We start from the raw sequence: 12,569 nt of genomic DNA on the forward strand, positions 1-12,569 counted from the left end.
AAAGAGTCACAACTAGGCATCTATGCCTTCTTGACTTGCCATGCCATGGACCCTTTTACATGAAAAGAAAATTCTTTAGATGTCGCCATATGCTATATAAATGTATTTATACATTAAATATATGGGTATACTTTGTTTCTTTATTCTTTGTGTAAGTAGTAGCAATTACATTTGTCTTTTGAGCATGAGAACAAGAAAGATACAATAAACTATATTTTATCTATGTTCGAGGCATGTGGGCTGCTGAATTCATATCTGTGCATAGATCGCCGCCTAATGTTGGGTCCGGATGATTGCACATTGTTTCCTGGAAGAGTCTTCGAAGTATCACGAGATAGGTGGCTCCTCCCTCGGACTACAGTGCGCATGGGCATCCTCTCCATCCTCAGATAGTTTTTTTCCGCCATTGGGTTCGGATGTACTTTCCAGCACTCCAAGTTCGGAATCAACAAAGACTTTTCTAAAGGCCAAAAGGCCTTCGGATCCGTCGGTATTGTTAAGCGCTCGGTACCAATACACTTTTTGAACATCTGTTGCACTCCGGTCGTCGAATCGGGCTGTGAGGCCTTCTCGACACCACGTGGACCGACCGTCGATGGAACGAAGTCCATTCAAATATTGCCCGCAGTGCAACTCCAAGTTCCCACACACAGATAAGCATCCAGTGTGCAACAAATGCCTATCTCCAGATCACAATGAATATAGTTGCCTAGCCTGTGCCCAGTTCCGGTCGAAGAAGACTATCCGGAATCGACGGGCGGCGAGGCGAGAAATGCAGAGGTCGGCGCCAGAGCCCGATAATATCTTCGATGATGAGGAAGACCTAGCTAGCGCCAAAGAATCTGATCAAGACGAAGAACAATACTCGGAGCACGACTCCAAATATTACCTCAAAGAAGAGGAAAAAATCGTCGATCTCGAGGAATACGATCAAGACATCGTAGCTGTCGAAGACGACTCCGATGACGACGAGGGGCGAACCGTGAGTACACCGCCCCATATAGACACTACACCATTATCAGAGACTCAGGTCGAGGCATCGCCAACAAGCCTTAGCCAAGATCAACATTCTGGTTCTATAGCCCCGCCATACCGCCCGGCTAAGAACATACAAAAAGAGCCTTCTGAGACACGACATACGACACCGGTTCCATCGTAACCGAAACTCGTCGACAATACCGTCTTCGGACCGAACGTCGTCGAACCGAAGGTGATTAAGCCGAAGGGCGTCGACCCGAAGGCCACAGTTCCAATACACCCTTCAAAGCCAAAGACCGTCGAGTCGATATCGAAGACAAAAGCCGTCGAGTCGACCTCGAAGTCAAAAGTCGTCGAGTCAACCTCGAGGCCGAAACACGTCGAATCGACACCCAAACAAAAGCACGTCGACTCGACCCCCAAAACAAAGCACGTCGAATCGAGCAAATCAGGCTCAACTATCGTCAAAGGGAAAAAAACGGTTGACGAAAGGAAAAGGCCTACGCCCAAAACAAACATCGAACCGAAAGTGAAACCGAAGGTGGACCAAAGCAAATCGGTCGAGCCGTAGCCCATCGATCCGAAACGGGGCATCGAGCCAAAACCGCAGGCTCTGAAGACACCTCTACCGCCTAAAGACACTGTCGAACCGACCAAACCGCTCGGTCCGAAGAAGGTGGTGAAGCCTGCCAAAGACGTCCAACCAACCTAAAGCTGTCGAAAAACATCAGAAACCGATCCAACCACCAAAAACGGTCGAACCCATTAAAGGCATCGGCCTGAAAAAAAGTCCAACCAAAGGCTACGGCACCAAGGCCAAAAACTGTGGAAGAAGAGATTATCCATCCAGACCCCTCAACAGAAGACCAGTCAAAACTATATATTGACCCAAAGACTGGTAAAGTGACTGTCTACACAAAAAAGAAAAGACCTCTGCCTACTGATGACTTTTCTAGAATTCCACTCAAGAAAAAGAGAGACTGTGCTACCTCTCCAATACTTTTTGAACCTATCACTCCAGCTATGCCTACTACTCCATATGCCACAAACTCACCTGCACGCTCTGACTACAACCCAGATGAAGATCAGGATGCAGATGTGGGGTTTGGTTATCCACAAAACCCATATGGAGACCCCAACTCACAGCCATGGGGTAAGGGAGGTGAACCAGACACTGAAGGGACTCTGCCCATTACAGACCCTGCAGTATACCCAACTAAGCCATCACCCACAGAAGATATGGTGGCCTTTAACTCTCTACTAGATAGAGCAGCAAGCTACCATTATGTAGTTTGCATTCTGATGCTATTGAAGAAGACTTTCTCTTTGATACATTAACAACATCGGAAAGGCATGTGAAAACACTCCCCATGTTGAAGGGCGTCTTAAAGCACGGAAATGAAATGTTTAAGGACACTGCTAGGGCACGTGTCATAAACCCTAGGATTGAAAAGAAATATAGGGCTGCACCTATGGATCCTACATACATCAGGGTACAACTACCCCTAGACTCCCTAGTGGTATCCAAGGCACGAAAGCGTGCAAATTCACAGACTACTGGAGAGGCTGCTCCTCCAGACAAAGAGTCAAAGATCTTTGAAGCATCAGGCAAGAGAGTAGCAGCACAGGCAGCAAACTCATGGAGAATAGCCAATACACAGGCCTGGACAGACGGTTCACCTTTTCCACACACTTTGATGCCATTGAGAAGAAAGGAGCAGCCTTACTACACGCATTCAGCAGCCTCTCTAAGCAGCTGAACGGCCCATTGTTTACTCCCCTCCTAACAGTCATCAAAGCCAAGCTACTTCCAACAATAGCTTATGGCACTGTGGTACACTGTGGACGAAGCGCTCGGCTTTTGGACCAAATTCAAACCAGAGTGTATAAACGGGTATTTAGCTTACCATGTGACGCCTCACCAGCTCAGGTCCAGTTGGAATTTGTCCTGCAGTCTCAAATATTGTACAAAAAATATGAGGCAGTAATATTCTGGTATAGTATCTGGCTGAACCGCGAGATAGAAATCAACCTCGAAATCTGGGAAGCCATGCAAAGGAATCCTAGCTCCCAGCATGCGAAGTATCTAAACTCCTCCCTGGAAACCACTGAATTGGCACCACTATGGCAAAAGAATCTCTCTGCGGCAGTATTTAAGCAGGCAGTAAAAAAGGCAGCTAACATGCACTCGTTGATTGACGATAAATCAATTCTGAGACAACGCTCACATGCCTGGATGATACTACAATCTTACAAAAATCCGGCACCAGCAACCTATCTAGGTCTCGCCTTTCCACCACATCTTAAGCAAAAATATTGAAACCTACGTATGGGTAAATTACCAACAAATGCCGATCAACCTGGCTGGAAGCATCCGGGTCCCAAGGAGTGTGATCTCTGTGGCGCTGCCACCCAAGACTTTATTCACGTGATCTGCATTTGCCCTGCACTGGATAGTGATCGTCGGAGGTTACTAAAGGCAAAATTCAAAGAAAAGGGAATCCGTACATGTCGCTCTGCGAATTTACAAGTGATGGACACAGTAGATCCACAATTTATCTGTCGAATGATCAAATATGTCATTAACTTCGAAAAAACAAACAAAAATGTTTGTAACGAGTTAACACCACCCTGAATGTTTAGGATTCTTAAAACTGTATCTTTTATTAGTGAATTACTTTTTTAAACTCAATAGTATCATTGTCTTTTACAATTTCACTCAACTGTCGTTTTTAACACTTGTATAACAATGTATACTTCCAAATATTTTTAAAACAAGATTGCATTTCACATTGTAATGGTTTATATTAACTACACAATAAAATAATTATATATGAGAATACACATGCCTTGCTGGCCAATTATGACAGGGTGCACTATGACAGTTTAGAGGCAATTCTCCAACACTTACCTGACCCTTACAAAAATCAGGCAGATGAACTTATACAAGAGGGAAAGCTCATCACAAATGCCTCAATTAAATGTGCCCTAGATGCGGCAGACACAGCTGCCAGATCCATCAACACAAGCGTGCTGCTGAGGCGACACCCATGGCTTCGCATATCAGGCTTTAAGAATGAAGTCCAATCCACTATTCTTAATCAGCCCATAAACCCAGACTTTTTGTTTGGTCCAGCAGTTGACTCAATTCTGGACAAAATGAAAAAGGATGCTGAAAGTCTATGAGAGCTCTCCAGTCCCAACAACACCGGGGCTCCTTTCGTCGCTCCAATTATAGAGGAGGAGCGCTAAGAAATACATCACAGCAATCCTCCACCTATAAAAGTAACACGTAATCCACATACAACAAAAACACAAACAGGGGTGGATACAGAGGAAATAATACCAAGGGAAGAGGTCGTGGAGGCAATGCAAATAGATCCTCCACTAACACCAAACAGTGACTTCTTGGCACTACCCCCAGACCATATAACACCGTTCGGGGGAAGACTACAACAATTTCTGCCAGTCTGGTTAAATATCACTACAGACAAGTGGGTCAGGCAAATTATCCAACATGGCTATTGCCTCGAACTAACCTCAACACCACCCAACGTACCACCCGTGCACCGTCCAATGTCACAGGAACATATAACGCTGCTACAGCAAGAGGTCATCAGTATGCTGCAAAAGGGGGCCATAGAACCAGTCCCACTACAACATCAAGGAACAGGAGTATACTCCCTATACTTCCTTATCCCAAAGAAGGACGGGTCTCTCAGACCAATATTGGACCTCAGGCCCCTCAACCTGTACATTTTGTCGGAGCATTTTCATATGCTCACTCTCCAGCAAGTCTTACCATTGCTTCGCCAGGGAGACTTCCTAGCAACTCTAGACCTCAAGGACGCATACTTTCATATACCAATACACCCTGCTCACAGAAAGTATCTAAGGTTCACTATTCAAGGACAGCACTACCAGTTCAAAGTCCTACCATTTGGTGTCTCAACATCTCCACGAGTGTTCACCAAATGCCTAGCTACAGTGGCGGCACATCTCAGGAGGCAACACATCCATGTGTACCCATATCTGGACGATTGGCTAATACACGCGCCGTCAGCCCAGCAATGTGCCAACCACATGCCAAAGACCATCCATCTCCTGCACAGTTTAGGCTTCTCGCTAAACTACCCAAAATCACATCTGCAACCCTCCCACGTCCAACAGTACCTGGGAGCAATAATAGATACACTGGCAGCAAAAGCATATCCCAACGCAGCTCGAATCAACGGAATGCAAACGTTGATCCAAAGGTTCAGACCCCAACACTCATTACCAGCTTGAGTGTTTATGCAACTAATAGGCATGATGGCCTCGTGCATATTCATAGTCCCTCATGCGTCCGCTCCAAGAGTGCCTAGCAAAGCAGTGGAACCAGGCTCAAGGGCGATTACAGGACCTCATGTTGGTGACCAGTCGGGCATACAACTCTCTGCATTGGTGGAATCCACAAAACCTTTGCAAAGGACGACTGCCCCATGAGCCTGTCCCACAAATAGTGTTAACCGCAGACGCATCCCTACTAGGATGAGGAGCCCATGTCCTACATTACACAGTACAGGGACTCTGGACTGTACAACAAAAGGAAATGCACATCAACCTTCTGGAGTTGATGGCGATCTTTCTAGCCCTAAAAGCGTTCAAAACACACTTATGCAACAAAGCTGTGTTGATCCGGACGGACAACATGACAGCTATGTATTACATTCAAAAACAGGAAGGAAAACACTCACCACAGCTGTCGCACCTAGCTCAAGCAATGTGAAAATGGGCCATTCAGAGGAACATGTTTCTCATGGCGGAGCTCCTACCAGGCAAGGACAATCAAGTAGCCAACAGATGCACGAATGGGAAATTCACCCCAAAGTGTTCCAACCATTCTTCCGGAAGTGGGGACACCCGGAAATAGATCTGTTTGCCACAAGCGAAAACGCAAAATGCCAGTACTTTGCCGCCAGGTTCCCACATCCGCAGTCGCAGGGCAATGCGATATGGATGAACTGGTTAGGCAAATTTGCGTACGCTTTTCCCCCAGCGCCATTAATACCGCTGGTGGCACGCAACATTCGCCAACATTCGCTGACACTAATCCTAGTTGCTCCCACATGGGCGAGGCAACCATGGTACACAACGTTCCTAGAACTGTCAGTGGTGCCTCATCAAAGACTGCGGCTCACACCCAATCTTCTGACTCCGAGCCATGGAGAAATCCAACACCCAGACCCGCAACAGCTGAACCTGGCGATCTGGCTCCTGAAATCCTAGAGTTTGGATACCTAAACTTGCCCCCAGACTGCATGAATATTATCAAAGAGGCAAGAAAACCCACTACCAGAGCATGTTATGCAACTAAGTCAAAAAGTTTCTTCATTTAAGTGGAGAAGTGTGGCTCACTGGTTAGAGGAGGCAGACCCTGAAGCAGAGGTCAGACCCAGGACCAGGGTTCAATTCCCAATGCGGCAGGGTCTTGAGCCCAAATATCCACGGACTCGATAATTCTCGTTTCGGTGCCTACTCGAATCACGGGTTCACACTCTGCAGCTCTGGGCATTAGCCTGCTTAATCTCCACTACGGCCCCCCCGCGGCGGGATGCCTGGCTTTCACCTTGGGGAAGCCAGGACTGGTTCCCAAGGCAAGCGCCGAGATGCCTACGGGTAAACGAGCGCTATATAAGAACGCATAATAATAATAATAATAATTTACTGCAGTAACAACGATATTAACCCACTTGATGCTTCTACTCAAAACATCATTTGCTATCTCTTGCACCTACAATGTTGCAATTTAGCCTATTCATCCATCAGGATACATTTAGCTGCGTTAGCAGCATATCTTCAAAACAGGCAACACCTTTCACTATTTAGGGTGCCAGCAATTAAAGCGTTTATGGAAGGACTTAAACGCGTAATTCCTCCAAGACACCCACCTTCACCAGTCTGGAATCTGAACATTGTTTTAACCAGACTTATGGGACCACCTTTTGAACCACTGCACTCATGCGAACTACAATTTCTTACTTGGAAGGTGGCTTTCCTTATTGCCATTACTTCGCTTCGAAGAGCTAGCGAGCTGCAAGCCCTAACTATTCAAGAGCCATTCATTCAAGTACACGCAAATAGAGTAGTTCTCAGAACAAACTCTTAATTCATGCCAAAAGTGGTATCCCATTTCCATATAAATCAAACCATAGAAATGCCAGTGTTCTTTCAAAACCCACAGACAGTAGCTGAAAGGGCCTTGCATACTCTAGATGTCAAGAGAGCTCTGCTATACTATATAGATAGAACTAAGGCATTTCGAAAAACAAAACAGTTGTTTGTTGCTTTCTCACCGCAACACAAAGGCAACCCTATTTCAAAATCAGGTATAGCCAGATGGATCGTTAAGTGCATACAAATATGTTATTTAAAGGCAAAACGCACCTTAACAGTTCCCCCTAGGGCGCATTCCACACGCAAGCTTGGGGCATCCATGGCTTTCCTGGGAAATATTCCTTTACACGAAATTTGTAGAGCAGCCACATGGTCAACCACACATACATTTACAAAACACTATTGTGTAGATGTACATTCAAAACAGCAAGCTGCTGTAGGACAGGCTGTTCTCAAAACTCTTTTCCAGACTGCTGCAGCTGACACAGGTAGCCACCGCTAGGGGAGATACTGCTATACATTCTATGCACAGATATGAATTCAGCAGCCCACATGCCTCGAACGAAATATGCTACTTACCAGTATGCATCTGTTCTTGGCATGTAGGGCTGCTGACATTCATATCGCCCACCCACCTCCCCGGTGCCTGTCGCAGCTGCAGGCATGGACATCTCTTACTGTACTATACTCCATCTCTGCCACGATGGCGAAAAACAATCTGAGGATGGAGAGGATGCCCATGAGCACTGTAGTCCGAGGGAGGAGCCACCTATCTTGTGATACTTCGAAGACTCTTCCAGGACAGCAATGTGCAATCATCCGGACCCAACACTAGGCGGCGATCTATGCACAGATATGAATGTCAGCAGCCCTACATGCCAAGAACAGATGCATACTGGTAAGTAGCATATTCCTTATTTCTTTATAGAACGTGGGTGAGTAATCCCTTCAATATGTGGGAGTTTACCCTTTGTAGTCCGAAGAAAATTTAAGAATAAAACCACAAGTTATGACATCTATAATAATGTAATCTGTACATTAGCTTTGTTCCAATAGTAAAAGGTCCGATCTAAACCTTTTTACTTCCATCAATGCATAACATTTTGAATTTGTCAAAGTTGCAAAACTACCTATCATCAGTGACGTACAAGGTGAGTGCTATCATACTACAAAAAAAATTCTGGTGGCCGTGTTTCAAAAACGTCATAGTCCTTGTCATTCATCATCAATATCGAGTTGAATTCCATAGGTCTTGTTGTAAAATAGAAATTATGGCGTCCCCTCATGACCGTTACCTATAAAATGCATTAAACAAAATGTAAGTCATAATCTTTATCAGACATCAAGAAATTATATATAGGGAGACTATTCAATATGTCATAGTTTAAAATAGTAATTGCAGTGTATCCTGGTCACAGTTACTCGTATTAGGCATCAGTAAAATGTGGCACTGCAGCATAACCAATCCTGACAATAACAAGACAAACATTTTGTGGCTGTAAATTTAGAGCATTCATGTGTTGCATACAATGTTCCATGCAGAGTGCGAATTCAGTAAAACGTGGCACTGCAACCCTCAAATTCTGCATACAAAGTGCCCAGCAACATACACTAGAGTGCCAATGTTATGTGAGTGTCTGAAAACATTTGAATCATCCGTCAATTTCAAACTCCTGATTTTAATATTTATACAACAAGTACACAGCGCCCATGCAGACCCTGCTTTCACCATCTTGAAATATCAATTTCTCCATCCAGTTAGGTAATTCAATATAATCTCATGCTCACCACTTCAAGTTTGGTGTTTTGGACCTCCTAGTTAAACATATAAAAAAAATACTTCAATGTCATATGGACACCAATCCCCATATTTCAAGTCATGGATAAACATTAAGCTTTTCTGAGACGTAAACTACCTACGCCTCCAAAGTCAAATGTATATAGCAACATATATATGTACTTAAAGTCTTTACCCGTGGTCTGGGCAGCTCACATTCAGCATTCCTTGCAGCTTCAGCCTAGTTTTGAAATTCCATGCCATCTTCTAAGGCATGGAATTTCTAAGGCATTTAAATATCCATGTCAATTACGACACCTGATTTGAAGGAAGAGTAAAACCGTGCCTATATACCAGGAACATGGCCGCCATCTTGAAATGCCACAATCTATATACAAATAAGAGAAAGATGGTACCCCACACCCATCCTTTACGAATTCCAGGGTTTTGTACTTCCTAAGTGTACATTACGTCCATTTTCCTATCACAAGGGGCACCTATTCAGCAACCAAAGCTTCCAGTGTTAATTTGAGGAAAAAGTTATATAACCTGTCTCATTCTTGAAACTCTGCTGCTATTTTAAAATACCTCAGTCAAATGTGTCCCACCATCCATTCTCATAAAAGAACTGCATAACAACCTTATACTGGAACAGCGCTTGCCATCTAACAGTTAATCTGGGTACGGGTAGTTTGGCCGCTAATTCCACATGCCATAGTATCCAGTCAAAGGTATCCCACACCTAATCCCACCAAAATACCGCAACAGCCCCTTATTATGAAAGTGCGGGCTCCATATTAAAACGTCACAATCTATTTTGAGTCGATTGGAAAATATTGTTCCACACATCACTTTAAAGTTCATAGATTTCATATTAGTCAAGTGCATATTGATCTTCTTTTACTAACCACTGGGGAACACGTAAAATCATTCTTAAGCCAAAGATAATGTTTAATAGGAAAAATAATATTGCATCTCGTGTCCCCGCCATGCACAGTTTGCTCATCAATAATTTTACAGCACATGCTGCATTGATATTATCAATGATGTCATAGAAGATGTCACGAGTGATGTAATATGTGGGGTATTAACATTGCATAGTGAGGATGCAAGGCATAGTTACCTAAGGGCATGAGTGCTAGTTACTTCAGATAACTCTAACTGCTTAATGTCTAGGGTTTTGTTTGTGTAAAATATGAACCTAACTATAAGATCCCTGTAACCTTTGTTTTTTCAGTGAATTTCTAGTTCTTGTTTTGCGTAAAGTAATATTTAAAGATTATATATAAATCCAACTGATGCCACGCACGGCTGGCCAACCCCCTCACGTGCAGCCAACCCCAAACCGATGATCCCTGGGGCCAACCCCACAGAGGCAGCCAACCCACTGGCCAGCAACTAGTTTTGAATTGGAAACTTGGATTTAGAAAAAAAATGTTTTTTGTTTAAAGTCTGGGTTTTAGATTTAGTAATTATTTCAATGACTTCTGATCAGGTTTACCCACAATACACAGGGACACAGATCTTTCTTATATTATGTTTTTGCTTTTGTTTAATTTGTGAGACCTTAGTCGTGGAACTGTGGAATTGTAATAGGGACAAGGAAACAGAGAATAGAAAACAGCAGCAAAGAGAGCTGCAGAAAAGAGTTTAAAGTACATGATAGCTGACGACTATGTTGAAGTAAACAAGGATTTTAAGTCTTAGTCATTCGGGTCATTTTAGAATGACTCTGGCTGGAGGCGAAGGGAACGATGTACATGGAAACACCATTAAACTTTGGCTTTCCTACAACATCTGTTGCCCTTGGGCTGACAGTCATAGGCGCTGTTAGCTTTACTTGCCATGGAACCACATTAAAGATAAAGGATTCATATGTAAAGCATATCTGGGTCAAGAAAATCATCAAACTTCAGAGGGTGAGACGCTATGCACATTATGCTCAGACGGAGCTAGAGAAACTTCAGTGAATACTTGCACAGGCCATAGAAGGAGTAGTAAAACAATGGTAGTAAAACGATGGGTGACAATGAACTGTGCACAATAGTTCATTTGGACAATGAGGATTGAATCCTGAGAGAAAGATCCCAGAGTGTGGGAGTCATAACTTTGTAGATTTTGAAGAACAAACTTTTACTTTGAGAGTTTGGTTTTGAAAAATTAAAAACGTTGTGCTCGGCCACCTGAAAGATCGTGGCTGTGCATCAAGCTTGCAGTGCCTTCAGAGGAACCCCCATGATGGAAGTTACTCTGAAGACACAGAGATAACCATTGTAATATCTAAATTTGGCAGGGGCAGTCCATCATGGTGCAGACAAAAATTGATGAAAGACCGCCCACAATACTTAAGGCTCCGAATCTATTTGCAGGCTTCCTGATCTTGGACATGTATTGCTTTAAGGTGTATCTCCTTGCCTCTTGTTACCTACATATTTGGAGATCAAAGACAGTGTTTATGGATACCTATTGAATTTCATGTTCGCTCAAGAAGCTGATCTGTGTATAATGCACGTCATTATACTTCTTTTATTGCAGGTTCTTGGAGGCCTTGGGAGCGTCTTCCAATGAAGCCATGGTGGAGATCCATTTGCCGTTTCTTAGTGTTTTAGCCTGCAAGCCTGCTTGAAAAATAATTGGCGATGGGAAAGGAGCTTTTTAAAAACCTTTAACGTTCACTACAGATTGCAGTCCAAACTTCAACCTCTCTACCTGCTCATTTCCAGGACTATTAATGCACTTAAATGATTTGTAAAAAAAAAAATCTTATTAACTATGCAATTGTGAGGTTTTTTTTTTTTACAGTATTGTTAGCATACCTACTCAATATGCTGCTAACTCCCTTGGGTATTCATTCATTCAATTTCGCTCTCTTTTCTCGATTTCAGATTATTTTCTATCATGAGTTTTTTTTTAAGTCTCCCTTTCTGTCTTCCTCTTTCTTCTTGTCATACCTCTCTCTCCTATTTTCATTAGTAGATTATGAAAGATTATGAAAAGACATTTGATTAAAATATTTTGCATATTAATTAAATCACATATAAATAAAGTAAACTTATTTTCGTTCACAGGTTTTCGCTTTTCAATCATATTCATTTTGATTTATTTTGTAGATATACTGTCAGATTTTTTTTGCATTGCAATGCTCTGTTTTTTTCAACTCGTGTTCCCATAGTCCACTTCAACTCCTTAGTTTCTCAGTGGAGACATACTATAGTTCATACTGTAGATGGACATTTTTTGGTATTTTTTTTTGGCTACATACACAAGTATAACAACATTATTACCCCAAAGTTCTCTCTATTACAAAGAACCGATGCTAAGTTTATAGTCTACACATTGCAGTCCACCGCCTTAAATTGGTATGAGGTAACTTTAACAAAAACATTCCCGTCACTTCCATGCACGGCTAACATTCCAGTGAGATGTATTGTATGTGGAAAGCCTTCATTTAAGTCACTGTACGTTTCCAAATGTTTTAGGACACCCACTTCCCAGCTATTCAGGTGTGTATTATACTTCACCAAGTTTCTAGTTTTGGCGTTTGTGGGTTTCCCAATTTAAGCTACATCTTTGGGACTGTAACCAAAGCTAGATTAGCCCACAGTTTGATATCTCAGAAGGTCGCTCTCCCCAGTGTCCCCAAACGGACATGCTTGGC

At 43.1% G+C, this 12,569-nt stretch overlaps 1 protein-coding gene across 2 annotated transcripts in view; it reads left to right on the forward strand.

The window, feature by feature from the left end:
* The window catches only part of LOC144770659 (putative methyltransferase DDB_G0268948), a 241,386-nt gene extending 229,405 nt beyond the window's left edge, over nucleotides 1-11,981 (forward strand). For both annotated transcript variants that reach the window (XM_078655368.1, XM_078655369.1), the window contains exon 7: nucleotides 11,447-11,981. In XM_078655368.1, the coding sequence (XP_078511494.1) occupies nucleotides 11,447-11,537 (91 nt within the window). In that variant the 3' untranslated portion in view covers nucleotides 11,538-11,981. The remainder of the gene's footprint in view (nucleotides 1-11,446) is intronic.
* The last annotated feature ends 588 nt before the right edge of the window (nucleotides 11,982-12,569 follow it).

This window comes from Lissotriton helveticus, chromosome 7 (genome assembly GCF_964261635.1).
Source record: "Lissotriton helveticus chromosome 7, aLisHel1.1, whole genome shotgun sequence".
Taxonomy (NCBI): Eukaryota; Metazoa; Chordata; class Amphibia; order Caudata; family Salamandridae; genus Lissotriton; species Lissotriton helveticus.